Source organism: Suillus bovinus (genome assembly GCF_016758785.1).
Source record: "Suillus bovinus strain UH-Sbo-P2 chromosome Unknown EDB93scaffold_32, whole genome shotgun sequence".
NCBI classification, from domain to species: Eukaryota; Fungi; Basidiomycota; class Agaricomycetes; order Boletales; family Suillaceae; genus Suillus; species Suillus bovinus.
This window is the reverse complement of record NW_024542088.1, coordinates 168,300-195,423: the sequence shown is the minus strand read 5'-3', so window position 1 is coordinate 195,423 and position 27,124 is coordinate 168,300. Positions and strand designations below refer to the sequence as shown.

Sequence of the window (27,124 nt, the reverse complement as noted above, 5' to 3'; positions counted from 1 at the left end):
GGGCAACGGACGTTTTGTTCCTTCAGAATGATGCTTGGGAGGTTGAGGCTTGTGCAAGGCATGTGTTGGTTCATCTATCACCACGCCCTCTATGCCATCTCAGGGCTACTAAATCTCGTGTCCGACTCAACTTTCTAGGCCCCAAGTCTGCATCTTTGCATGCATTTTCTCTGAAAAGAGACATCGGAAAAGCCGAAATCTGCTTCATGTCATGGAACTGTTCGACGCTTGTCTCGCCCGCTGCTTACAACAGTAAGTATATGATCCAAGTACATGGCTGAACCCCACATGTCTGTAAGTAGTTGCTGTCCGAATATTTCATCACCGAACGGACACTGGGAATCAGAGCAAGTTCTTAAGTTCCGTTAGGTACGTTTTGATCCTCCTCGTCTAGCACGGATCTCTAATATCATGTAACTATCACGTAGGAAGAGATCCAATTGAAATCATCAATCGTTTTTTCCTTTTATCCACCAGATCATGACTGTGAATCGTTATTGCTAGTGAAATAACAATACCACAGGCACGTCACGAAGCTAAGGGAAGACCCGTAGAGTGATTTTTGGCTAGACGTCAAGATCACTTTTTTTTGAATGCCTCAAAAAGGAGTATCATATTTGAGTTGCTCAATCGCCCGGTGCATCCATCCGTATTCACCAATCAATGCGTGTGCCTTTGGCGGCACTATCACTTTTCTTTTGGCCTTCATTGCGAGACGGTCCAAAGCCTCTCCCTGTGATAGGCAATGCCTCCATATAAATATCAGTGAACATTTGTTGGCACACGCAGTCTGGAAGAATATATACGGTGGGTCTGCATATACTTGTGGTTGAATACTCTACCCGACATTTTTCAGGCGACTTGATCCGTGCTCAATTGTACCGGAAGTTGTTGTATGCTCCATTGCAATCTGAGCTGTAGCTCGTGTCTTTTCCCAGCTTTATCGTGGAGCGTAACATGATCATGTTGCGCTATGGATCAGTATTGGGATCTCAGAAAGATAAGTTTTCCATCATGCATTAAAGCAGATTCCTAACTTCGCTAGCGTGAAATTTACTTGTTAGCTTGTTGAACGGTTTTCAAGGTTTCGAGGCACGTATTCATATTCAAGGGTTAGTGATCACGTATAGCATATGTTGATGCTTGAGCAGCTTTATCGCAGCAAATATCACGGGGGTTACATATGGATACGAAACACAGTCAGAGAATAATTGTCTCTGCCGTCGCGCAATTGGTCAAAGACCTTGCGAACGGGCAAAAGCTGCGAGGTGTAAGCACGCCGGCTTACCTGAGTTCCCATAATCAGTACATACACCGTCGTTGATACTGAAAGCTAAGCTTTCAGTATTTCACCTTTTGGTGTAACGGTTTATACGCAGGCGGCGGGCTGACCAATGTTACACGAAAGCGATCATCCTCTTAGTATTTTCTTTTCGTGAGTCGACATTGATTCTATCGAGTGTAAGCTGGGAGCTTTTCAGTTGGACATATCGCCGCCTGATTTCCCGGTACAAGCGTCATGCATTGATGTATTTTACTCAAGAAAGTTGGCCTAAAAGGTGCTTGATGCGCCTTTCGAGTTTTCCAAATTAAAGATCGTGGCTAGTCTGATAATTTATTTATTACAGGTGACACTGTAACCGACTTGGTTTAGGAAGCAAGGATTACTCAATAATCCATGGTATCGGATTGCTTGGCCTAAATAGACGAGAAAGATGACTCCGAAGAACAAGTGTTCGCAATCCATCTAGCCGCAGCGATGGCCTACATCTGTGAGCGCTATCGAACACATTATTCCACCCGCCTCAATATTCTACCCGTCGCACCTATAGCCAGAATCGAAACGGTATACTTTGGATCCTTTTGTTAGGTTCTAAGAAACAACACAAATACAGAGCTTGTCGATGTTACACGCATTCATTTTCGCCATAGTTCTCCATCCAGAGGTTCAAGTCAAACTCGGCCCGAAATCGACACTGTTGTAATAAGCTCGACAAGACTGACGTGCCTCAAAGATAGACCGTCATTGTCTTACGATGCGTTGCGATGTCACCAGGGATGCATCATCACATCAAGAATTGATACTTTATTGCTCTGGTCATGCTGGGATCCCTCATGCCACGTCAAGCGAGACTGCTCCCATTGAAAGACGAGGAATGAATTGTCGAACTTAGACAGCTGCGGGCTGCCATGGTTTCGATCCTTGCAACATTTCACATAGATAAAACAAAAGGAGTCGACGGTCGTGAGATTGAAGTGAAGTCACAGTTTACAACCGGGATGACGGTGTTTGTCGAATGTATTCGCCCCATCCATTTCCGTTGCGCATTTGTATATTTTTCTGCGCAAAAGGAGAAGTTGATTAGAGAATGCACCTGACGAACACCTGACCGAAAAGCTCGATGCTTTATATCACATTGCACTGCAATGCGGAATGAATGACAATCTCCCTTGCTTCTAAACTCGACTTCAAACAAAATAGGCATGGCCGTGCATTCCAAGAAGTATCACGATGATGCGTTCCCGCAATGAGATAAGTTTACTACATACATCCAGTTTCGTAACACGGTGCTGGAATACCTATCAACGATGATCTGCATCCACAACGGACCGCGCCGCACTAACGTTGTTTCAGCTGCAATCGTTCCACCGATCTTCTCGTGTATCGATAACGGGCTTGGAGCGCGGGCCTGGACCTCGTTCCAGAAAGGTTTTTTTTCCACGTGGCAATAGTAGTTAGCATCTCCTCGCCGCAGCACGTATCGGGGATGTCGGAGCTAAGCTTAAAAGATTTGGCACTGAGAATATCAGCCAGTACGAGCGGTGAAAATGTAGTGCAGCGACTTGGACTCGCTATCCATAGCTCCAAGCACTGCGGATGTTAACGGCCATCATATCGCCGAGGCCTGTCTAAAATTAAGCGGCAGCGCGCTTGTAAGAGATAGAAGCTGTCTGTACTAAATGTGGGTCCTAGTCATGAACGTGTGTCAGATGATCAGGACTCGCTCTGGTATCCTGCGAGTGCGCTATATAGTAATATTCAATAAGATAATGACACAAACTAACAAAAAGGAACTGACGAGGGGAATCTCGCGGTAAGACCGCACTGTTTGCATAAAGGGCTCGAGTTCCTCTGACTCCCATGTTCCCGACATGGGCACTTGGATGCGATATTTATGATATCGACTATCGGATGGGTAAACACCGTTTCTGTGGAGGCTTTTTTGTCTGTGCGATGATCGTGTCAGACGTAATGGGTATGCACCATAAATGAAGTTAGCAACCGACATTATTGTCTTGTGATATTTCAACTCTCGGGCCCTCAAGCTCAAGACGGATAGCTCAACAGTGCCCATCTTCGCACCGGATCGAATTTCATAAATTGCTTGCGGACTGCCCCCTCGCGCTGTGTGGCATCCAGAAACATCACCTTATCCGACGTGTCAGGCCCAGGAAGGCTGGAGCTTGCAACAGCAATTGTACTTGTACAATAGTACCTGAAATGCACGTAACCAGTTGTAGTAGGAAAGCCATCGAACCTGAGTAGTTGGACAATAGCTGTCCATGCTAAGTACTGCGAGTCTGCGATGATACTATTTCGCAGTTCAAAATTCTCAGACTACATGAATTAAAAGTCCGCGGCTCCTAGACTGTGAAGCCTCAATTTTTTATTTATATCCTTAGCTAGCACCCAGACTAGTGACCAGGCTAGCAGCACCCTGTTTCTGACGAACATTCTGAAACTTGCTAAAGCAACATCCAACATCTTGGCTGTACAATCACATCATACTCACAAACTCCATTAGGTTCACGCCCGCCGGTCGGTCTGCTTGGTGTCATAGAAGGCCCGTCAGACAATATTAAGAGGCCAATCCAAAGTCAATCTCACATGCGTCAGGGTGGACGAGAAGTTGGCACCGTAGAAGCTCCGTTCTTAAGCCAGTCAAGGACAAATTCTCGTCGCTCCTTGGGATCATACGCCCATCTTTCTATGGCACGGTCACATTCATTCTGCTCGTTCCCCTAGCAGTTTACCGAGACACCATCTAAACTCAGAACCCTGGGGATCTCCAGGAGATAAGCTCAGGGACGAGCACCAAGTTGGACCATATCAAATACCCCTTCACACACTAGGACACCACCAGGCTGCCCGATCATCAATCTACTCCACCACACGGTCCGACGGTACAAAATCCGACTTTTGATCATATGATTCAAAATAAGTCTTGTAGATCGGAAAAACACTATTCGGCGCCAAGTCTGTTCGGTTCTAGGTCTCAGCAATGAAGGGACTTCATTTTCGTTTATATAGTTCCTGGCGGCCAGCATGAAACCATGAGGCTGCCTACCTAGAAGATTGCTGGTGGCGGATGATGCCCAGGCCCTTCAGGACTTATCGTAGTGGAAGAGATACGTCTTTCTTCTGTATCACTATCAGATATCGCATGGGACGTCTTCTTTCCCTGTAATTATGGTTTATGACAGGTACCAAGTGCTGAACTCAAAGTGTATTTTGAAAAGCAGGATCCTTGGCTGGGCCGGAAATGAAGAGGGAAGGCAAGAGTGGCGGACGCGAACTGTCGTTGATTACTTCTCACCACCGCAAGCAAGAAACGGAGCGAGATCGCAAAGAATAATACACCGAAAGGATATCGATCTAGGGCAATCTCAATCACAATATGGGCGCATTAGTATATTCTTTGGGTTGCACATGTAGCTGCATTCACTATAGCCATGCGGGTGGCTCCACAAACAAAGCGAACAGAAGTGCAGATAGCTGTATGACAATGATAATTCGACGTGAAGAACTTGCAAATGAATCGAAAGAAGACTGCCCTTTCACCAAATGTCAGTTCAGCAAATTGTAGCCCCACATAGTACTATTCACTACAGTCAACCCCGTGTCTGCGAGGAACGGCCAGTGCTGCAAGGATTCCAAGACGCCGTTGTTCGATGGGCGCAATTGCATTGCAAACAGCGGTCAACGCATGCATGATATCATCGACACGACACAAGGCGCACCATGACATCTCTTAGTGGGCTGTTAGCAACGGTTGGTACTTTTCGAGTATTCACACATATGGCTACGATGTATGGGGTAACCATAAAGGGTCCGCTGCGGTCCAGGGCCCCAGTTCACTTTACGGGCTTATGAAAATGAAACCCTTCCCTGCGATTGCCTGACGTCGGGAGTGCCATATGGAGTTGAGGGAAGTGAAGTTGTGCCATTGAAGTGATCTATGCCATGCTTGTCAGCGCAAAGCCGACTGATATTGAGCCCTGGACGTGCTTTCCGTCTTATATTGCCAAGTTCCCTATACGCCGAATCCGATCGGCAAATGATGACGCTCTTATCTCGCCATTAATTACAAGCAATCAGAATGAAAGCGAAACAATGACTCCTGACTGCGGCCACGTCGCTAGAATGGCTAGTATAACGCAATCCCTGGCGAAAGCGCAGAGGGGCCTTGACCCAATCCATCATCATTCAGGGGATCTCATCACTTTTGATTTCAGATTCGCCCTCCAAAAAAATACTTGAAAGGCCATATATATGAGGGTCTTGGGAATCCGTGATGACTTTGAAGAGTCAGGGAGATAGCTGGCGTATAGCAGCATGTCGCAGAGGCACGATTCTGAATCGAATGACAATCTGCACGAGTATCTGAAACGGAAATAGTTTACTTACTCGAGGCTCCTGGACTGCCTCAGCCCTCGGCGTGAACTTGTCCGAGTAGGAAGTGTTGATTTATGCGTACCTGTGAGCACCGTGTCTTCGACCAGGAACGGCCGCGGCTGACCATACTACGGTCACAACAACGTAGTGGTCCATGCGTCCGGACTCCGATAAATAGGCATTGGCTAAATCAACCGAAATCGGATGGTGTCCAAAAAGGAAACGAGGTCGTAGAAAGCACACAAGGTTAATTTCCACCAAGAGTGCAGTAACTCTCAACCTGCAGTATGTTGATCAAGCAACGGGTTCGTCAATCTTGCCTTGTGTTTCCCTAGCGGTACAACACTCTGCCTTCCAAAGCTACTTGAATAAACACTGGATGCGATCCGATGTTCGCAGCGACCACATGCATGCTGCCTGACGATCTTGTGATTATCTCGATACCTTTGTTTGCATCCCAGGAAACTTGCACTGCCTTTGTCAACCATTTCTCCGAATCATGAACCGTGTCTTTGCTCAGACATGCCAGCATCTCAACAAGGCTTCATCTACATGGTTTGCATCGACGTCAGGGTGAAAGTGACAGTTTCCTAAAAATTTCTGGGAGATCCGGGGCCGTGAGCGGTCATTCAAAGTTGTACGTTGCTTGGCGTCTTCCATTTGAAAGAAGCTCACGTACGAGGTGTTCCTCTAGTGGACGCTTTGTTGTATAATACCCGTTGGAGTGGATTGTAGCAGGCATCTTTGTTATCCGAGACCGACACTGCTAGTTTATTCCGGCAGTGCCACAGTCGGTACGTAGAAACGGATAGCTTGAATTTAAGCTCGCAACGCTCAGGCTCGACCGGCACATCAGACAGCCTGGAACGTGTAGAGATCCGTGAGCGGTCCGACCTGCGAGAACGAGTCAATGATAACTTTACGGTTCAGTTGCATAAATCTTTTTTTCTTCTAAATGAAGCTCACGTACTTGCACGCAGCTTCAGCATTCCATCAGGTGCTTGGAATGAGTCACAGTTGCGTTAAGAGTGGTCGGACTCTGTGCTTTTGGTCCTCTATTGTGGGTTTGCGAGAACTTCTCAAGGTCAGGGCTGTTGCGTTGGCATGGGCAAAGCGTAGTACCGAGGCTTCTTGAACTCCGCGATACAGAAGAGTCGATCCGCGGCAAAAACCATGCAAAGAGACGATTCAGACCAAACGTTTTGTCATTGCAGCTCTTCGTGGGCCTTCCAGAGAAGACATGATATTTCAGCATGCGAATTCGATTTTATATGACTTGAACAAGGTTGTATTTCTAGAATTGCCATACGTGCTCATTTGATTGTGCCATGATGCAATTACGAAATCGTCTCACAGATCGGTCGATACAATAAATCAATGACGGCAAACGTAGTGAACAATGACATGAAACTGAGTTTATCGGCGTATGATACCGTGTAAGATATATCTTGGACTGCTGCGGACATGCCTTTTCACTGCGGGTCGGTTAACGTTCACCACGTAGCATTGCATGAGTATTTCATTTTGCCACGTCGACAATCTCCTAGCGGTTGATGCGCTCGATGCAGAGCGCAGTATGCGGGGTTAGTATTCCCGGGGGATCACGGAAGCGAGTTGGAGCAAAGGGCAACGAGGCAGGAAATGAAATCGTATACACATGGTCTCAAACTAATTATGGTATGCGAGCATGTGGATCAACTACGGTGCTAGTAACCCCACGTAAAATATCATGTAGCTCGACGTCGTAGGACACGACGCGCAAAGCTGATTTCAACAATCGAGTCACTCTCGCAAAGCTCGTATTACTTTCACAACCTTTTAAATTGTTTTTAAAAGATCCAAATACTAAATGAGTTAACCATTTATGGTAATAGTGTAGCACATGGTTATTAAACCTAGCCGCGTTGCAAAAGTAACTTGAGCTCTTCCCTCCATCCCTCGTAAGTTTCATAACACTTAAATTCTCCGTTTCTCACTTTTCAACAGATACGTTGAATGCATCACATCTAATATTATACTCTCAGAAGTCCGTCCAGCAGGTTTCTGAAGACTCTGAGCAGTCTGACGACAACGTCGACACAGGCGACGACGACAACGACAGCAACAACAAGCAGTCATCATCGTCCCCATTCACGTCACCCCGTCGTTCAAATAAAGCATTTCATCTATATCTCCCGCTAAACGAGCTCATGTTGCAATATTCCGCTCAACCCATTCCTCTTCCTCTTCCCTACAAACAGAATCGTACTAAAGATATTCCCCATAATGACTACCCACATGCACATTCTCGTCTCTTCAACAGGCGTTTCGCTAAAGATCAAATTCGCAAACAACCCTCTTCTTCGGTTCTTTCCCCACCTGTTTTACCAATCTCTATTCCATCCCCAATTTCTATTCCGTCCCCAATTTCTATTCCATCTCCACCTTTACCACCAAGCCCAACTCTTCCATCAGCATCATCTCTCATAGAGGATGTCTTGGCTCCAGGAGACATCGTCGGCGAAGACTTGCTTCTCCAAGGCGAACCAGTTCGTCCTTGCGTCCTCGCCCCAATAGATATGAACACTGCAAAAGAATTTCAAGTCGTTCGTAGACTAGGAACAGGCAGCTATGCAGTCGTCTATCGTGTCCGTGAGGTCATCTCCCGCGCCCCCATCAGCGACGACGGCCACGTCGGCGTCCTCGACCTCGACCTAACCCCTCCACCTATCGTCTATGGCAGAGACTTTGCTCTCAAAGTCCTCTCAAAGGCGAACCTCGACTCCGACGCTCTCACAGCACAGCTCACAGAAGTCACCATACACCAATCCCTCTTCCCGCATCCAAACATAGTCACTCTCCACCGTACCCTCGAGACCGACGCCTTCTTACTCCTTGTCCTGGAGTTTGTCCCTGGCGAAGATCTCTTTTATTTTCTCGAGCAAGCGCGCGATCACTATGCCCCAGACGAGAGCGCAGAAAGCAAGACTCCCCCTACTCCTTCCCTTCTCGCCTCTCTACACCCCTCTGCACTGCTAAGCCACACCCGCCTCAGGCTTATCGCAAGCATGTTTGCCCAAATGTGTGATGCGGTCGCCGCATGCCATGACCAGGGTGTCTTCCACCGCGATATCAAGCCAGAAAACTTTATCGTCACAGACGGCTACGCACCTTCTTCCTCTTCAAACAACATGGAGCGCAAAGTCTTGGTCAAACTCACAGACTTTGGCCTCAGCACAAACGAGGTAGAAAGCGCTGACATGGACTGTGGGAGCGCGCCCTACATGAGCTTCGAGTGCCGTAATAACGTAGCCCCGACCTACAGCCCCGAGAGAAGCGACGTCTGGAGTCTTGGTATTGTCTTGATCAACATGTATGTTACTTTATTGTTCTCAAATAATTTCTGATGTTCCTGTCAGGTTGTACCACTATAATCCATGGACAGACACCTCTGACGGCGCTTGTTCTTCGTTTTCTCTTTTCCGCGCACACGGAGCCCACTTTTTCATGCAGCGCTTTACCGGCATGACATGGCCCGTCGCCGAGTTCCTCACCCAGCGCGTCTTTGTCCTCCCCCCATTCGACGCTGGTCACATGCCCGTCACCGCCCGCCAATTCGGTGCATGGATCAAGGACCTCCCTACCCTCCTGTGCGACCGTGAACCCTCCCACAGAGGCCACAAGCGTGTCCTAAGCACAGCCTCATCAACACTCGGCCACCCTCTCTCCTCGTGCCCGCCCTCTCGTCGCCCTTCATCCCGCGCAGCACTGCGTACCCCACTCGTATGCAGCAGGTCATTGAGCAGAGCTCCAAGCGTCGGTGGTGTCCTCGTTGAAGAGCCCGAAGACCTCTCCCGCGAGCGCCAAGACGAGCACAACGAAGACGATGACGGTCGTTCACGGTCGACGAAGAAGCGGGGAAAACGCGGGTCACGAAAAGCAGCTCAGAAAACGACAACGGACGAGACACTCCAGACGCTTGCTGTTGCTTCGCAGAGCTTGGCACGGGAGATCAGTCTTGCAAGTCGGGGTGCGAGCCGCTCATCGCTTGGTATGGTCGATTTAGACAGGAATGCGAGTCATGCTTCGAGTCTTGCGAGGCATGCCACTGCGGAGACGGAAGCATCGAGGCCTGTGGTTGTGAAGAAGCCAAGCAAGTGGAAGTTGGGTTTCGGGAGCGGCAAGACTATTGTTGCGCCCACGGAAGAGACACCGACGACAGGTACCGCGAGCAATGTCACCAATCTCATCATGGGGCTCTCTCAGCCTGCACCGAATCCAGGTGGCAATCTCAAACCTTCTCCGTACAATACGCACAACTCTATAAATGGCAACTCGAGCGCGAGTGTGAATGGTGATGGTGCGCATAACCCACTTACGAGACAGCGGAGTCCGGCGGATGAAGCGCGCACGTGGGCGCGTGGGCGGAGACCTGGTTCAACATCTACATTTAGCACTGCTTTCAGCACCGCTGCTCCTTCCGTCAGTAGCGGAAACTCCAACATCAACGCAAACGGGAGCGTGAGAGGACATTCACCCCCAGGCAGCGTCCGCAGCACCAACTGGCGAAGCTCGATGAGCAGTGCAAGCACGAGCACATCTGCATTCACGAGGTACAGCAATTCTAGCGTGAGGAGCGTGTCGACCACTGCTACGAGTATGAGTAGTGGAAGTGGGAGTTGGAGGAATGGGGGCCAGGCTACGGCGCAGATACCAAAGAATGTCAAGAGTACGTTCCTATCCTTGACATTTGTGCGAAGTTATTGACGTCGAAACAGTCCTAAATGGCGTTCCTTGGGAACTCGACGAGCTTCCACGGCAGCTTCATTTCAATCCCGTAGGTGATATATTCGGACAGCCTCCCCAACGGAAAGCGCGGACGAGGAAATCGAAACTGGATACAATCAGCGAGAAACCTGCGCCGGTGAGGGATGCGGCTACTAGCACGACTGATTTGGGGGGTGGTGAGGAGGAGACGCCAAAGAAGGTGCAGAAGGGCCAGATCAATGCGCTGGCGAAGATGCTCTCTGCTTTGAGGCTTTGATGTGGATGTACGTTGTGACAGTCGGAAGTGTGTGTATTTTTGTTGTTCTTGTTAGATGGCTTATGGCCTGTAGGTGCTGTTGTTGTGGTGAAGGAGGTGGTCGATGTATTGTATGGTACCCAACTACTTACGGTACGAACACCAGTCATTTTTACTGTTGTAATCCATCCGCTCATGCTGGTTTTGTGTGCAGGCTCACATGCCGTTGTGCATATATTGTGCTGCTGCTTCTTATCTGTGCATAATAATCTTCAACCAAACCCAATTCAAACCTCAAGTCTCAAAAAACACAATCAAACCATCGCATTTTTTCATTACCTTCGTTGCAAAAACCCAATCAACACGCTCGTTCGAATTCGCTCTCGGACTGTACTACACCAATTATTTGATACGCATACATACTATAGATTCGTTTTTTTTTTGAGAAGTCGAGAAAAAACGTAAATTCACAGGTTTTGGCCTTGTCGTTCGTTACAGTTACTAGGTACCATGTCATTCACTGAATTTTGGTCATCTTTGTAAGTTATGTTTTGTGGTGATTACAATTTGATGATTTTTGCGCGCCGCGTGTATATGTCTAACATATACGTAGGGAGTTGTTCTCGTGAAAGCAAATCACGTATGTATGAGGACAGGGAAAGAACTTGGAGGGTGAAAGTTGATGCATAGCGCCAGGATGACTAAACGTCAATCTTGTGGCGCGAGGTGATAAGCCGGTGACGAGAAATGTCACCGGTAAGTGCGTCCGTCCGTCCGTACGTACGTACGATGCCGTCGGTGCAATAAACCGAACTCCTGCGCCTATGGTGGCTTCTTCAACGAATGCTGCAAAGCAGCAAACGCCATGTTCTGTTCGATAGTAGGAAGCGTAGCAGTATCTCCCAAAACGTTCGAAGACTCGAGATTGTTCAGGAGGTTAAACGACGGACGATGGCGGACTTGCCAGTGTGCGTCCATAGGAGACGCTGAGCGAGAAGACACGCTGTCCATATCGCTATCCTCCACCTCCTCCGGTGCGCCTTCAAGCCCAAAGCGGCCCGAGCTATCCGTCCTGACGAGGTTTGTGTAATATTCCTGAAGGACTTCGCGAGTGCACTGCGAAAATGTGAGAGAGGAAAAACGAGAGGGGAAGATGTGGGATCTGTGCGAACCATTAAGCGCCAGTCTATTGCGTGAAGGAATTCGCGTTCGAGGATGTTTAGTTCTGGGACGGGTATGCCGCCTACGCGGGCGTAGAGAGCGTTTGTGCAAAAAGAGTCGCAGAGGCCTTTGCTGCAGACTGTGATGGATGCGATTATGAAGCGGTGGCAGGTGAGGGAGGAGAGGGTGAAGAGGGGCATGCGGGCGCAGATTTGGTCGACGTAGTGCAGGGTGAGGAGAAGGCATGATTTCTGGGATGTGTGGTGAGATGGATGATTTTTTGATATTAAAAATGGATATGGACCTCGACTTTTGTCCATTTGATTATACGCCGGAGATAATCGAGGACGCTGATGTTTGGTACGGTTCTCGAGTGAAATCGGGTGAGGCTCTCGCTAGGAATGAGAACGATGAGAAGGGGGGATGAGATGAAACGTTTCTGAGATGGACGTACGGTAGAAGTGGTATCTTGTCATTATGAGCGATCAATCGTTCAAGCATATTAGCTTTAGATGACAATTAGATCTGAACGAATCACATAGTAATCAAAGTTGGATTCGAATTACCTATGAGAAGAGCAAGATTATCTATTTCAGCGACCTCAAATGCAGCGGGCAACATGACCCTCGTCTGTGAATGCATGCCGTGCACCCATTGCCGCTCCAAATGGAATAGAATCAAAGAATTATCGTGTCTGAGTAGCTCTAAGACAGAGACTGCCCTGCCAGTGAGAAGATGAAATCAGATCCACACGACCAAACAAATTTACTTCCCATAAATGGCTAGCTTGGTCCAACTATACCTGTGACTTGTGCGGAAAGGTCTAAATGTCCTATGCTCGCTGGCGTCGACGATTCTGTTGGGACATGGACTAATACAACACGGGTACGCTGTTTCTAGTATAAAGACAGAGGTGCGTCTTCGTGGGCCTTGTTTCATTAGCTGAGAGCTCCCTATTCTCGATTATCAGAAAGGGTCAAAACATTCGTCGCTGCTTAACTCCCTGTTGTAGGGTGTCTACCTGAAACAGGTGAAGGTTTGACCAGTCGTGCGATACTGTACAGGTCGGCCATATTATTAGCTGCTTTCGATTCCTTCACATGCTAAACTGATAGCTGCACCGGGATCTTTCGTGAGGCCCACAAAGCCTCTTCACAATCGAAGGTCTTCAAGTTAGTGCTCCAAGGTTTTGAAGGCCCATGAAGTCTTCCAGAAGGACATGCGCGATCCCCACAAGTTTTCCAATCACTTTTCTTGAAGCAAGATAACTTCTCTCGATCCGGGTGACACGTTGATACCTGATGCACTCAGTATCAACCAATCACGAAAGACTGGAACCCTACGTCTATTGTTGCACCACCTTTATCGGCATTTTGTGGTTTATACGATCATCATTCGACATACTTAATCGTCTTCTCGATCTGAATAGTTCATTGTCTCGTATTGCGCAGTACGTCTTACTCGTGAACCAGCACGTTCAATCCTGCCATCTAATAATGATGGCACCGATTAATGCCATCGAATTCAACCAGGGCAGACAACATGGACGCATAATGCTATTAAAACTAGCATGCATGAAAATTTCCACGACTGATCGCACGGTTTAAAATTCTCCCTTGATAGGCTCCTGCGCACATGACGCGTTGTAAGATAAAGACTGATGAGTACTGAGGATTGTTGCACATGTACTATTTTCATACCTAAGAAATTTGAGTCACCAACATTTCCTTCAACAAGGACCCCGGAAGACTGTAAAAGGAGTTCAGTGTTCGGAATTCGCCGGACGCTAGCCTCTTGAATTCTATCGACGACTTCTAGAGCTGACAACCTACATTCCTTTTGCACAACGATGAGCTCTCACGACAACGAAGAACTTATTGATTATGAGGATGAGCACGACGTTATCCCTAATGGCGCAGTTCCAGCTACTTCTACCAATGGAGCAGCTTCAGCAGCGGACGGCGAGGGCGACAAAGACAAGAAAAACTTCTCTGGAATACATTCAACAGGTTTTAGGTCTGTTTCTTCTCTGTGTGGTCACACACCATGCTTATCTTGCGAATTGTCTTTCTCACAGGGACTTTTTGTTGAAACCCGAACTTCTCAGAGCTATTAGTGATTTGGGTTTTGAACACCCTTCAGAAGGTATTTTTAGTGACGTTCAAACCCGTGCTTTTAACTCACCAAACTCTTTTTTCAATAGTTCAACAAGAATGTATACCTCAGGCTGTTCTGGGAATGGATGTCCTCTGCCAAGCAAAATCAGGGCATGGCAAGACAGCGGTCTTCGTACTCGCGACTCTACAACAACTGGAGCCAGTTAACGGCGAAGTTTCCGTCATTGTGCTTTGCCATACTCGCGAGCTCGCGTTCCAGATAAAGAACGAGTACACGCGCTTTGCCAAATACATGCCCGATGTGCGGATCGGCACGTTCTATGGCGGCACCCCTGTTCAAAAAGATGCAGAGATTCTCCGTGACAAGACGCGGTGTCCCCACATTGTTGTGGCCACTCCCGGGCGACTCAATGCCCTCACAAGAGAAAAAGTTTTGGATGCGAAGAACGTCAAGCACTTCACTTTGGACGAGTGCGATAAAATGCTCGAACAGCTCGGTTAGTCTATCCTGCAATTCGATTTCGGCTACGATTCCAACCGCGCCTCCCCGCTGTTCTTTGTTTGATTCGTAGACATGCGTCGAGACGTCCAAGAAATCTTCCGTGCAACACCTCACCACAAACAGGTGATGATGTTCAGCGCTACGCTAGCAAAAGAAATTCGGATTACGTGCAAGAAATTCATGGCAAACGTATGTTATGCATCCTTCCTTATGGACCTCTTACTCATTCTTGTCACAGCCCTTAGAGATCTTCGTTGATGACGAGACGAAGTTGACGCTGCACGGATTACAGCAACACTACGTGAAGCTTGATGAGAATGCGAAGAATCGGAAGTTAAATGAGCTTCTAGATGTCCTAGAGTTTAACCAAGTGCGATCCATCTTCCCTGACAAGAGGTGTGTTTACTGACGATTTTCAGGTGGTCATCTTTGTCAAATCTGTCGCAAGAGCTGTCGAGCTGGACAAACTCCTAGTTTCATGTAATTTCCCCAGTATCAGCATTCATTCTGGCTTGGCTCAAGAGGAGCGGTGAGTAATTACCAATGGTTATGGGCGCTCTGTGCTAAATCCTTGTTGTAGCATAAATCGTTACACTGCCTTCAAGGCCTTCGAAAAGCGTATCCTCGTCGCAACCGACATCTTTGGTCGTGGCATAGATGTCGAACGTGTTAATATTGTAATCAACTACGACTGCCCACCAGACGCCGACAGTTATCTCCACCGTGTCGGCCGTGCAGGTCGTTTCGGAACGAAGGGTCTAGCTATCACGTTCCAATCCAGTGAGGCAGACCAGCAAGTCATGTCTGCCATCCAGCTACGGTTTGAGGTCGCAGTGCCCGAGCTTCCTGATCACATCGACCCTGCTAGTTATAGTAAGTGCCTGGCGTTTGTGTTTCTTTGACTCTGAACTTATGTTACTTTTTTCTCCAGTGACGTCGTGATTTTATTTGCGCTTATTCCTTATTGATACTTTCGTTTTCTCATAGCCTCTTCCAAAAACCCTGTGGTTGTCTGGCATATGTATGTAATGTTATTATTAGCGGGTTGTCGATTGCATCATCGTGCTTCTTGTTCTCCACCATCCAGTTCAAAGTTCAGTGCAAGTTGTCAACACCTCGAGGCCTTATGTCGGCGTAGATCCTAAGTTTCAAAGAAAGAAGTACCAATGATATGCCATCTATATGGACACTGCGCATAAATGGTCATACTAAACCACTAAAAGAACACTTTTTAACATCGTCGCTACGAGCTACTTTTCGCGTGGACTACCTCGTCACCTCCCTGGTCTCCAAGCCCGCGGTATTACTCTCTTGCTTGATCACAGTATGGCAAATGTACGATACCTTTCTACACTTAACCGCTCGTGCCACTCGGTCAGGACCGGTGCCGGGCTTCACTAGCCAGACTCCACGGCAATGTATAACTTGGTCAGACCGCCACCCGCGCATAACCGTTACACCAAAAAGGCTTAGCTTTCAGTATAAGCCGGCGTGCTTACACAAGGCTGTCGAAAGCGAGAACTGCGACCTGCAGTCACCTTGTTCTATTGGAGAGTAACCAATATGAAAGCTGGTGATATATGTCTTGCAAACCCCGCGTCCTAATCTCTCAACTGTAAACGAAATCCCTTCATAGCGTCGAACACTAAAACCGAGGTTTCTGAGATTGGGGCAGGTAGAAATTAAGGCCGGAGAAGCGCATCAGGGGAGTGAATGTTTAGAGGGCGAATGCATCGTCGAGATTGTAAGCCAGGTATGTTATATCCAGTAGGATATGCTCCGGAACATCAAAAGTAGACGTGTGTCCAACATGCGCAGGACGGGGAATGAGTTGCAGCTGTCTGCATGAAACAACCCACCCTGCTACTGAACTTCCAACAGTGATATTATAGAAGAGGTTGGCACGATGGGTTAGAATGACGGCGTACAGCACATACAAGCTTCTGATCACCAATCATGATCCACAAATCTCGCGGAGGATAAGCGAGAAGCGGATCCAAATTATCAAGCTCGGCCCATAACGCATCAAAAGCTATATTCTTTGTGTAACAGCAGATTCGAGAGAGTGCGGCTAGAGAACGTCGAACGACTCGTTGAAAGTAACGGTCTTCAAAATTTACAAAAGAATCATCTTGGATGCTGTAGACACGAATGTCGGTGAAAATCAGTCTTACGATCTCTGGAATGAGCAGGCAGGCGTACATAAGTGTTTGCTTGTGCGTAGTTGAAAAGGATGTCAATATTAGTTTCTCATCCGAGAGCTGAGGGACACACGTGCCGGTTCTTCGTCTAGCATTTTCGAAACGCATTGACGCTTATCGTTTCACAGCCATACAAGACATGACATCAATCACTGTAAACTCATCTGGCAACAAACACGCATGACGCAACGGGAGTGATGTTTCAGAATCTAATCTCAGAATCTAGAAACATCGCTCACGTTCCGCATGGCGCAACACAGTACTATATCACGACAGATCTATGTCCATCTCCTGCTCTCCTTCGTCTTCGTCATTTGTAAATCCTTTGCGTTTCAGATGCGGATGACAAAGCTCCCTCTCATCTGCGGTCGCTTCCACGTCGTCCTCATTCCAATCGCTCGTTGCCTCCCACTCATTCTCAAACTCTATATCCAGCGCTAACTCGGCGTTTTCAGTGTCGCTCAGCGGCAAGAAACTCGCAAGCGTGAACGTTGAATAAGACGGGACTGCAGAGCCAGAGTGAGGCTGCGCCTGAACCCACCGTCGTTCTCGAAGGCGTTTATGTCGCTCTCGGTCCTCTTCAATACGCTTGAATATTTCGCCGCGAGAGAGATGAGGCTCGGATTTTGCTGCTGAAGGTGCCACAGTTGTATCGGGTGCTGAGTCTCTAGAAGAGAGCAACAAGAGGACTTCGTCAACTTTTTGTGGCTCTATTATTCGTTTTGTGCGCCAGTTTTCTAGGATCTTTAAGTTTGTGGATTGAGCAAGAACCAACGCAGAGATTAGTATGGGCGCACCTGTTTGGTACTCGGTAGATTAGGTAGCCCTTGCCTACCCACAGGCACAACGCATTCCACTATCTGCGTCAGATCCCGGGAGACGTAGTCGACATACAACGCGTTGTTGACTTGTTTACTTCTAGTACAGTGCCGTCGTTTAAGGTCGAGTTACCAAGCGTTATGAAACTCACGATGAAGATGACTGTTCTGGGACTTGATGTGCCTTCGCTAGTAGTGACGTTTCGCAAAGGGAGTCAAGAAAATAGAGTATATTTATGCGGTGATTGATGGAACCCTGTACTTGGCTGTCAGACGTTATCCCATAACAAAGTGACAATGGGCGAAAGAGGCACATTGGATCGGCAAGGAGATGATATCAAAAATCACACTTACCTTCTGACACTCCTCAATAATGCACTCCCACAGATCTTCCCCGCATTTCGAGAAGTACTTCAAGGCAAATCCAACGACTTTCTGTATCGATTGTTGTGAGCTGCTCGCCATCATCGATGCAAGTACATCAGACATACATGAGCAGGTGACGAACGAAGAAGATTCGACGACTTACGCATTCAGTTTGCGAATGAGCCCGAGGAACTGCATTCTCACTTCGAATGGGTCATGCATGGCTGCAATGTTTTTAAACGTTGTAGGAATCACGGCACAGGAGATTGTGTTATTTGCAAGCTGGTACTCTAGTAAAAAGAAGCACAGCCACCCCATTCAGCGCCCTATCATCCCAATTCTCACTTGCGGGCAGTAAATTTAATTGTACCCCCCTAGGAGTCTTGCTATGAAACACGGGCACGTCATTGAAAAGTAAATACACGCCGACTCCCCACAAACACAATACGTCTTTCTAAATTACGTCGGTGCTCGTCTCAGCACCAGCAAGCAAGAAACTTGAAGGTTCGATTCACGATCATCGGCCCCGTCCATCAGTGGAGTTCTCCTTGAGCGCAATACCAAACTTCTCATGTTCATTCTCGTTTTCCTCAACACATCCAAAGATCTTGAAAGAGTAGTTTGCGTTCCTTTCTCTGAGAAACAGAATTATAATGAGCATCAAAACGCGATTTTTTGTGCACGCACATGTAAGGAATATTTCAGCATGACTTGACTGGTGAATCCGTGGTTGAGCAACATTTATGTGCGCAATCAGTTGCAGCAGTTTTCCTTACATCGTCCGAGAAACAATCTTTGGGCGTAGTGGTAGCTGTACATGCCACACAATCATCTGACAATTCTGAGCCAATATCACACGCAGACTCCTGCGTACAACATCGCCTCATGTCAGCAGTAGATGAAGTGTTGTCTTGGCTCTCCGTCTGACATGAGGTTCGGGCGATGTCAGTGTCGGACTGGACATGACCGGTTGCTGTATCCTGCGAGACACAGGGCTCTCTGCAAGAACTTTATTACAATGTAAAGCCTTAAAATGTAAAACACGTACGAAGTACACGGTTCCTTGGGTTCAGTACAAGATGTTTCGACCGGTGAGGAGTCCGTGGTTGAGCAACATTCATGAGCGCAATCGGTTGCAGCAGTTTTTCTCAACTGTTCACCGGTTGCTGTATCCTGCGAGACACAGGGCTCTCTGCAAGAACTTTATTACAGTGTAAAGCCTTGAAATGTAAAATACGTACGACGTACACGGTTCCTTGGGTTCAGTACAAGATGTTTCGACCGTGGTTGAGCAACATTCATGAGCGCAATCGGTTGCAGCAGTTTTCTTCAACTGTTCATCGGTTGAGAGACAATCATTGGGCGCCGTGGTAGCTGTACATGCCCCACAATCGTCTATTAGTTTTGAGCTAGTGTCACACACAGACTCCTGCGTACAACATCGCTTCGTGCCAGCAGCAGATGAAGTATTGTCTTGATTCTCCGTTCGACATGAAGTTTGGGTGATGTTGGAATGACAAATCGTAGATGTGACTGTTGTTTCTGCCTTCATGCAATCGTCTTTTCGCAGTATTGCACATGGGGTTCCCTCAGCACATGGTGCAGAATGTTCACCATTGCATGAAACCGATTTTTCGGCAACGTCAGTGTCGGACTGGACATGACCGTTTGCCGCATTCAGTGGGACACAGGGCTCTCTGCAAGAAGTTGATCCCAATGTAAGCTTCAAAATGTACGACACGTACGAAGGACACGTTTCCTTGGGTTCAGGACAACATGATTCGACTGATGAAGAATCCGTGGTTGAGCAACATTTATGTACGCAGTCGGTTGCAGCAGTTTTCAAGTGTTCATCGGCCGAAAGACAGTCATTGGGCCCAGTGGTAGCTGAACATGCCCCACAATCATGTGACGGTTTTGAGCTAGGGTCACAAGACTCCCGCGTACAACATGTCGTGCCAGCAGCAGATGAGATTTTGTCTTGATTCTCCGTCTGACATGGGGTCTGGGCGATGTTTGAATGACAAGTCCCAGATGTGATCGTTTGTTCTGCTTTCATGCATTCGTCTTGCACTATCACACCTGTGGTTCCTTCAGCGCACGGGTCACCATTGCTTGAAACCGATATTTTGATGGACTCGCTGTTGCACTGGACATGATCGGTTGCAGTGTTCAGCGAGACACAAGACTCCCTGCAACAAGTTTATTACAATGTGAGCTTCAAAATGGACGACACGTACGAAGCAGGTCCATTGGGTCCGGGACAGCATGAGTCAACTGGTAAGGATTCCGCGGTTGCGCAACATTCACTTGCGCAATCAGTTGCACCAGTTTTCTTCAACTGTTCATCGGCCAAAGGAGAATCATTGGGCGCCATGGTAGCTGTACACGCCCCACGATCATCTGAATGTTTTGAGGTAGTGTCACAAGACTCCCGCGTACAACATGTCGTGCCAGCAGCAGATGAAGTATTGTCTTGATTCTCCATCCGGCACGAGGTTTGAGCGATGTTGGAATGACAAGTCGCAGATGCGACTGTTTGTCCTGCCTTCATGCAATCGTTCTCTTGCGGTTCGACACATGGGATTCCTTCAGCACATGGTGTAGGATGGTTATCATCGCTCGAAACCGATTTTTCGACGACGTCACTGACTCCCACCGCCTTGGAGTCATCCTTGATCGAGACAGGGGATGCACTGCAAAAAAATCAGGACGTTTTTGCACATAGCAAATTTTTGTTCGTACATTATGACATGTGACACGCAAGAACAATTCAAAGAGTCATGTAGCACCGGGTAGAACGCAGGAGGAGCTGGGGAGGGACCCTCGTGCATCGGCGGTACACTCATCATGCCAGGAGGGTTGTTCGATTGTTGTGAAGAGTTGGACAAATATACGCATCCATCGCTGTTGTCAGTCGAGTAATTGCTCGAAGCGTACTTAGACATCGCTGAGATATTGATGTCCTCTGTAAAGTGGTGTCCGCATTCGGATCGGACAAAATTAGCCGCCACATCCTCTGCTGTTACTCCATCTTCGTGGGCCTCATTTTTCGGAGAGCTGTACAGTTTTAGTGGAGAGTGGACGTAGCATAATAGGAACTACGTACGATGAACATTTGTTGGGCTGGTCCTTGATCATATCTTGGTCATGATATTCTTCTTGTGTGCTAGCAACAAGAGAATGGCTCTGACATGTCGTCGATGTAAAAGATGACACCGAAATTTCATTTGAGATAGAACTTGACTTCTGCGTGTTCTCAACTGCTTTGTACATATATGGCGGTGAATTTGAATCGTTTTGTGCCAAGGAAGGAGAGACGTGGACAGGGGAGATTGATCGATGCTCGAAACTATGAGAGGATGACTGAGCTGATCGATACTTTTCGCTCTTAATTGAGCAGCTATAGTTTGAGGTCTGCACATGATCAGTCGAAGCTGTTTTGACCCCGGAAGACTGGTTTTCGCGTCCACACTGTATAAAATAGACCCCGGCATCCTGAGGGATACCCAGATCACTGGAGGATGTTTATCTCAGTATCAGGCGCTCAAATAGTGTATTACTTACGAAGGAGATAGTGTAGACATCCGGGATGAAAGCAATGTAGGGACGTTGGTGTCCTCGTCCACTTGACTTTGAATTTTCGATGTCCAGCCCGAAGTCTCCAATGTGGATCGTTCGACAGTTCTGACAGAATCGGAATGTGATGTCATAACATCACTTTCTGTCTCCAGTTCATAACGGCTTGCTCTGCGTTCTACAGTCTGGTGCACATACTCTGCTGGTTCGTTGCCGTCAAGTTTCGAAGCGCTGGATCTCATCAGTCGAGCACAAGATAAACAGCAGGAGGATCACATACGAAGAGCGTTGACAAGGCTGGTCTACCGCCACATATTGGCAGCAAAGTCCTTCTTGTATAGTGGCTAGAGGACTCTGAACTCCGTTCTCGATCGAGTGTTGGCTTGAGGTTTGCGCAAAAGTTGTTAAAGCTACGTTGATATCTGAGGACCGGTGCTCGTGTACAGACTGAGTGCGATTGATTCCTGCACCCTGTGGAATGTCCGGTTCACTGTAAAGGGTGTATTGTTAGGAAGTTAAACTTGAACGAGGTTGTCAACTTACGAAAGAGACAGCTGGCGCTCGGCGTAAGTTGATGACAGTGATGAGATATTGCTGTAAGTGTCCTTATCTGATTGGCTACCAGCGTTTGATACCATGGCACTCTCTGATTGCCTGACGCTCTCGACAGTGTTGGAATCGAACTTCGATTTGAACGTAACCTCTGCATGATAGTCTCGTCTGCCCTCCAAATTAGCAACCGACTTATCGCTAGAAGAGAATGTCTACACTGACTGTCGTTGGGTGTGCCATTCACTGCTCTCAAGCGAGTGATGACTCGAGGTGTGCTCCGATTCGAAAGTATTTGAAACCTTGTTGATGTCTAAAGACTGGGGCTCGCATCTCAACTCTATGACAGCCTGGTGCACGTGATCCGCCAATCCACCCTCTTTGTCGGTCTCACGTGTTGGAGAGCTGGACAATTTTAGTCGAGGGTAAAAGCATAATAGGAAGTGCTTACGATGAACTTTGAAGCTGGCCATTGGTCATATCTCGGCCACAGGATTCTTCATGCGTGCTAGCGACAAGAGACTGATTGTGACATGTTGATGTGATAGATGATCTCGAAATTTCATTAGAGACCAAACTCGACTTCTGCAAGTTGTCGACTGCTTTGTCCATGGATGACGGTAAATCTGAAGTATTTGGTGCCAAGGACGGACAGACGTGGACTGATGAGGTTGCTTCAGGCTCTTCACTACAAGAGAATGACTGGGGTGATCGATACCCTTTGCTCTCAGTCGAGCAATCATGGTTCGAGGTCTGCACAAGATGAATTGAACCTGTTTCAACCCCGGACTGTATAAAATCGACTCCCATACTCTGTAGGATACCCGGATTACTGAAAATGGTTCATTCCAATATAAGATGCTTAGATGGTGTATCACTTACGAAGGAGCCAGCGTGGTCATCTGGGACGGAGGCAATGCAGGAACATTGGTGTCCTCATCCATTTGCGTAGTATTTTTCGATACTGCAGTCTTTGACGTGGATCGCTCGACAGAATGGGAATGCGATATCATAAGCTCGCTTTCCGTCTCCAGTTCATGAAGGCCTCTACTCTCTGAAGTCTGGTGCACACAGTCTGCCTGTTCGTTGCTGTCGGATTTCGGGGCGCTGGAAAGCCTTAGTTGAAAACAAAATAAGCAGAATAGGGACTACACACGGAAAGTATTGATTAGGTTGCTCATCTGATCGGCCACTAGCGTTCAATACCATCGCACTCTCGGATTGCCCGAGACTCTCGACGGCACTAGAATAAGACTTCGTTCGAAGCGTGACCTCACTGTTCGCCTGCCGTGCGTGATACTCTCCTCTGCCATCCAAATCCTGGTGCATATAATCTGATGATTCAAGCACTCGTTCGTGCTCGACGTGAACATTTGGAGTACTGGATAATGTTAATGGGGCAAACACGGTGTAGGAAGTACGTACGAGGAACCTTGAGTAGTACCTATAATTTGACCATATGATCAGCCTTTCAGATCAATTACTGAGGAAGAAATCTAACCCATCATCCACGTGCCTTCAGGCAAAGACGAGTCCGTAAGATCATTGGATGCTTGACTCGACTTCTGCGTGTTCTCGACAGCTCTTCGTGTGGCTGATGCTGGTGTTCCAATATTCTCTGCAGGTACCAAGGGCGATCGGACGAGCACAGAGGAGTCTACCTCTTCATGACCCCTGTTGAGCTTATCGTCAGTAACTCGCTCGTCGCCAAAGGATACGTTTAGGGCTGACTGTCTTTGTACGTATCCTTCACTGCTCTCAGTCAAATCATGGCTAGATATCTGGACGGAAATCTTTGACACTGTCTCAACGCCTAAAGACCGGTGTCCGTATCCAGATTCAATACGATCAGTTTCCGTTCCGGAGTCCTGCGGGACACTCGGTCCGCTAAAAGAGATTTATTAAAAGGTAAAAAAACTCGGAGGGTATCACGTACGAGGGAGACAACACTTTTGACTCAGGATTGACAGAGGACAGGGACAACGCGGCACCATCGGCGCCCTTATTCACCCCCCTATCATTGTCCAATACCACAGACTTCGACATGTATCCTTCGACCATCCCGACAGTCCGGGAACAGGATGTTAGGTTTGACTTAACCTCACTTTCCGTCCCTTTTTCACGATAGTCTTCTCTGCCCTCCACAGTTTGGCGCATATTATCTATGGATACATCTTCATCAAGTTTCAAAGTGCTAGACAATCTCAGTCGAGGGTAAACACGGCGCGGGAAAGACGTACGAGGAGACTTGACTAGGTTTGTCCTTGGTTGCATCTTGACTATAGGGTTCCTCGTGTCTGTCAACAGTCAGAGAGGGACTCTTAACTGTCGTCAATGTACTTTCAGTGAAAAATGTGTTTGGACAGTCATTTGATGCTGGACTTGGCTTCTGTGTGCTCTCGACCGCAATGATTCTGGTTGAAGTATTGTTTTCCTCGTGTGCCAGAGACACGCAGGCAAGGACAGATGAGTCTGCGTACTCACGATGCCTACGGAGCTTGTCGTCCGTAACTGAGTCGTCGCTACATGAGATTGTCTGGGCAGACTGCCGTTGTGAAGGAGGCAAGCTCGGAGTACACGTAATAGTCGACAACGGTGCAGATTTTTCAGCTACTAAGTTTTCACGACAGGCAACATCCGATGTTAACTCTGCCGTGCTTGTAGTTTGGGATAGTGCAGTAACTGCGACCCGATTTTCTCGAATGAGCTCTCGTTCGAGGGCGTATTCCTGCACTACGACATGACTGTGCCCCTGTCTGCTGTCTCTAGCTATTTGAGACATAGAAGTGACGTGTGGCACAGGGTCAGGCAGAACATCGACTTCGCCCGTCACGATCCCAGCGTTCGACGGATTGATGGCGATTGGCGCGGGAAGCTCGCTGGTGACTACATCACTTTCGGCACCATCACAAGTTTGCGCCTCGATGCCAAAAGTTGTTCGTGAGACAAGCTGCCAATGCTCGGAGTCACATACACGCTCCAAGCCACAACCACACACCTGCTCCTCCAAGGTGGTCATGCTTCCGTCCTCAGAGGACGTCTCGGTAGGACTCTTTGACATGCCATGATTTGAATAATGAGTCGAACGTAGATCAACGTCTGTACGATCGCTAACGAGAGAGATCTGTGCTGAGGGTGGTTCGGTAGATGGAAATGTAGGGGGTCGTGAAACATGACTTGAGCTATCCTTTGGTTGATATTTCGTGTCCTGCACATCACTTTGCCATACATGCGCCTTGGCAACGGGATATGCCCATTGATCATACTGGTCGACATGCCCAAAATCGCCTAAATCGGCAGAGGTGCCGATATTGTCTGCGGGAGGGTGTACGGGATAGTTGGCTGGCTTTGACTCATATATGCTCGTGCCTTTGACGTCATCGAGGGTGCAGAGACCTAAAACGGGGCTTCCTTGGGTGCCTGCCCAAGTACCACGAGAGAAAGCTGTAGATGTTCGAGGCAGTGGCGAATCACTCGACATTTTGTGAGAGGAAAATGAGCGATGCGTGGAGGTAACCTGAGAGTCGTCCTTCAGCGAGGGATTAGAACTATTAATGAACCGAGGATTAATGGTATTGCTTGCCAACGAGTAGTTCGTTGCCGAAGTCGACAAGAACTGTGTGGTGTGGTGATCCACAGGCGTGGAAGCAGTGATACCAGTGTTTGGATATCTTCGAAGCGGTAAGACATCCTGGACAAAACCGGCATGTGCCGATTGAGCTGGAGGTTCAGGCGGTGGACTGCTATATTCACTCCAGTCATCGACATTCATCGCCTCGCGGAACCCTGTGATTTTGGATCCACCAAACGAACGGACTGGAGTGCGTTGCTCACTTGCAGAGTATTCAGCAGCACTAACCACGCTGTGAAAATTCCTCGTTAATTAAAAAGAATCCCTCAGTTAATACTGTCAACTTACGTGGAGAGCCTGTGAGATTCTTGAATGGCGCAATCGAGGCGAACTCGAGGTTTTGATGACGCTACCGCATTTGGGCGGGACACCGGCGCATACTCAGGTCTACGAGTGGCAGACGTAATGACCGTAGTGACACTAGCGCTTTGCGCAATGTCGCGCTGAAAAGTACCCAGTTCCGCCCTGGCATCAAGGCTTGACTCGGCTGAAGTTCTAGCCCGGGGAGGGAGTGATCGTGACCGCTGCGTTAGTTCGAGAGGAGATTTCAGAGAAATGGAGGTATCGCAGGCTTTCAACATGTTAACGTCTAAAGTTTTTGACGAGAGGCCATATGTAGAGTTGCTGCGCTGGGTTCTAGTATGGGATGCGATAATGGCGGGGTTGGGATCGGGAGTTGCCGCACGCTGGCCGTGATCCACCCTGTCGTGATTATCTGCGAGATTGTGGGCGTTTTCAGAAATATCCTGACGATACATGAGGGTTCGTTCAATATCGGAGTTGATGTCATGTCTTGTAATCATGGTGTCCTGGCGCATAAAGCCTGCCCCGGAAGAATGTGGAATCCCCCAACTCAGCCGTCCGGCGCACACGAGTACATCATACCGGGCCACCTAGGTCATATACGCTCAGCAGGACGAGGACCTCAGAGATTGTGATTATTACCGTTATATCCTGACTTCCATAGCTAATGATGGCACCGCTAGTAAGTTGAGGACCAGCCTTGCCTAGACCTGTTGCGGGCGACATCAAATGAGCAAGATGATGCCTGATGGAACAGACTTACAAAATGTTCCCTGCATTCATGAGTCGCAAATTGTAGTGTAATTGCATGAGACTTACTTCTAGATAAGCTCGGGCAATAAAAAGAGGGCCATGACTATCCGAGGTGAATGGAACAGCGTGAGGCGGGATAATGTTGTCCCGGACTTCAACCTGTACTACTGTTTGATTTTGTCCGCCAGATAGAACGTAGAGGATCACTCACCCAAACTAAAGGCAGTGATGAAGCTTCCTCATCACTATCCGATCTGACACTGGTTGTTTGGGATACCAGCTGGTATTTCAACTTCGGTCTGTGCTGCGAGCCAGGTCTGCGATGGGACTCAGAAGAACGGTCAGCATCAGGCGTAACTGGACGCGATCCCTTCCGATAGGCGGGAAAAGTCTGGAAAACATCACGATATGGATGCAACATTTCGAACGGATTTCGAACGGATGTAATGAAAAATAACTTTGGAA

At 48.0% G+C, this 27,124-nt stretch overlaps 6 protein-coding genes across 6 annotated transcripts; 2 read left to right on the top strand and 4 right to left on the bottom strand.

The window, feature by feature from the left end:
* The first annotated feature begins 7,747 nt into the window (after window positions 1-7,747).
* On the top strand, window positions 7,748-11,185 carry EDB93DRAFT_475353 (Pkinase-domain-containing protein). Its single transcript, XM_041456494.1, has 4 exons — window positions 7,748-9,029; window positions 9,076-10,385; window positions 10,435-10,832; window positions 10,894-11,185. Exons 1-3 carry the CDS (start codon window positions 7,867-7,869, stop codon window positions 10,698-10,700), a joined length of 2,739 nt encoding a protein of 912 aa, XP_041307167.1. The 5' UTR covers window positions 7,748-7,866; the 3' UTR covers window positions 10,701-10,832; window positions 10,894-11,185.
* A 3-nt stretch (window positions 11,186-11,188) lies between these two features.
* On the bottom strand, window positions 11,189-12,644 carry EDB93DRAFT_475488 (cyclin-domain-containing protein). Its single transcript, XM_041456495.1, has 5 exons — window positions 12,407-12,644; window positions 12,295-12,346; window positions 12,145-12,235; window positions 11,852-12,091; window positions 11,189-11,795 (listed from the first exon to the last, which is right to left on the bottom strand). Exons 1-5 carry the CDS (start codon window positions 12,480-12,482, stop codon window positions 11,502-11,504), a joined length of 753 nt encoding a protein of 250 aa, XP_041307166.1. The 5' UTR covers window positions 12,483-12,644; the 3' UTR covers window positions 11,189-11,501.
* Window positions 12,645-13,540: 896 nt separating this feature from the next.
* On the top strand, window positions 13,541-15,516 carry EDB93DRAFT_475262 (P-loop containing nucleoside triphosphate hydrolase protein). Its single transcript, XM_041456493.1, has 8 exons — window positions 13,541-13,856; window positions 13,918-13,985; window positions 14,044-14,454; window positions 14,530-14,648; window positions 14,698-14,829; window positions 14,879-14,988; window positions 15,040-15,332; window positions 15,391-15,516. Exons 1-8 carry the CDS (start codon window positions 13,690-13,692, stop codon window positions 15,399-15,401), a joined length of 1,311 nt encoding a protein of 436 aa, XP_041307165.1. The 5' UTR covers window positions 13,541-13,689; the 3' UTR covers window positions 15,402-15,516.
* A 1,411-nt stretch (window positions 15,517-16,927) lies between these two features.
* Window positions 16,928-18,066, bottom strand: EDB93DRAFT_1240886 (CTD kinase subunit gamma CTK3-domain-containing protein; the record flags this gene model as incomplete). The annotated part of the gene is made up of 5 exons (XM_041451814.1): window positions 16,928-17,404; window positions 17,458-17,578; window positions 17,631-17,734; window positions 17,833-17,932; window positions 18,008-18,066. The coding sequence occupies 5 exons, from the start codon at window positions 18,064-18,066 to the stop codon at window positions 16,928-16,930; spliced, it is 861 nt and encodes a 286-aa protein (XP_041307164.1).
* Window positions 18,067-18,841: 775 nt separating this feature from the next.
* EDB93DRAFT_475180 (uncharacterized protein) lies at window positions 18,842-20,149 on the bottom strand. Its single transcript, XM_041456492.1, has 3 exons — window positions 19,590-20,149; window positions 18,893-19,541; window positions 18,842-18,843 (listed from the first exon to the last, which is right to left on the bottom strand). Exons 1-2 carry the CDS (start codon window positions 19,901-19,903, stop codon window positions 19,001-19,003), a joined length of 855 nt encoding a protein of 284 aa, XP_041307163.1. The 5' UTR covers window positions 19,904-20,149; the 3' UTR covers window positions 18,842-18,843; window positions 18,893-19,000.
* On the bottom strand, window positions 20,051-27,080 carry EDB93DRAFT_1250964 (uncharacterized protein; the record flags this gene model as incomplete). The annotated part of the gene is made up of 19 exons (XM_041453094.1): window positions 20,051-20,540; window positions 20,590-20,904; window positions 20,954-21,361; window positions 21,412-21,654; window positions 21,704-21,913; window positions 21,967-22,143; window positions 22,198-22,377; window positions 22,424-22,804; window positions 22,855-23,079; window positions 23,129-23,353; window positions 23,398-23,416; window positions 23,474-23,859; window positions 23,909-24,166; window positions 24,213-25,835; window positions 25,892-26,496; window positions 26,549-26,616; window positions 26,670-26,679; window positions 26,726-26,818; window positions 26,871-27,080. The coding sequence occupies 19 exons, from the start codon at window positions 27,078-27,080 to the stop codon at window positions 20,051-20,053; spliced, it is 6,126 nt and encodes a 2,041-aa protein (XP_041307162.1).
* Between the last annotated feature and the right edge of the window lie 44 nt (window positions 27,081-27,124).

Coding starts and splice junctions, on each gene's coding strand:
- EDB93DRAFT_475353 (XM_041456494.1), top strand. CDS start 7,867: ATGTTGCAATATTCCGCTCAACCCATTCCTCTTCCTCTTCCCTACAAA. Junction 9,030..9,075: donor GGTATTGTCTTGATCAACAT/GTATGTTACTTT, acceptor TGTTCCTGTCAG/GTTGTACCACTATAATCCAT. Junction 10,386..10,434: donor GATACCAAAGAATGTCAAGA/GTACGTTCCTAT, acceptor ACGTCGAAACAG/TCCTAAATGGCGTTCCTTGG.
- EDB93DRAFT_475488 (XM_041456495.1), bottom strand. CDS start 12,482: ATGCATTCACAGACGAGGGTCATGTTGCCCGCTGCATTTGAGGTCGCT. Junction 12,236..12,294: donor GACAAGATACCACTTCTACC/GTACGTCCATCT, acceptor TCTCATTCCTAG/CGAGAGCCTCACCCGATTTC. Junction 11,796..11,851: donor CAATAGACTGGCGCTTAATG/GTTCGCACAGAT, acceptor ACATTTTCGCAG/TGCACTCGCGAAGTCCTTCA.
- EDB93DRAFT_475262 (XM_041456493.1), top strand. CDS start 13,690: ATGAGCTCTCACGACAACGAAGAACTTATTGATTATGAGGATGAGCAC. Junction 14,830..14,878: donor ATGTCCTAGAGTTTAACCAA/GTGCGATCCATC, acceptor GACGATTTTCAG/GTGGTCATCTTTGTCAAATC. Junction 14,989..15,039: donor GGCTTGGCTCAAGAGGAGCG/GTGAGTAATTAC, acceptor TCCTTGTTGTAG/CATAAATCGTTACACTGCCT.
- EDB93DRAFT_475180 (XM_041456492.1), bottom strand. CDS start 19,903: ATGAAAGCAGAACAAACGATCACATCTGGGACTTGTCATTCAAACATC. Junction 19,542..19,589: donor CCCAAGGAAACGTGTCCTTC/GTACGTGTCGTA, acceptor AACTTCTTGCAG/AGAGCCCTGTGTCCCACTGA.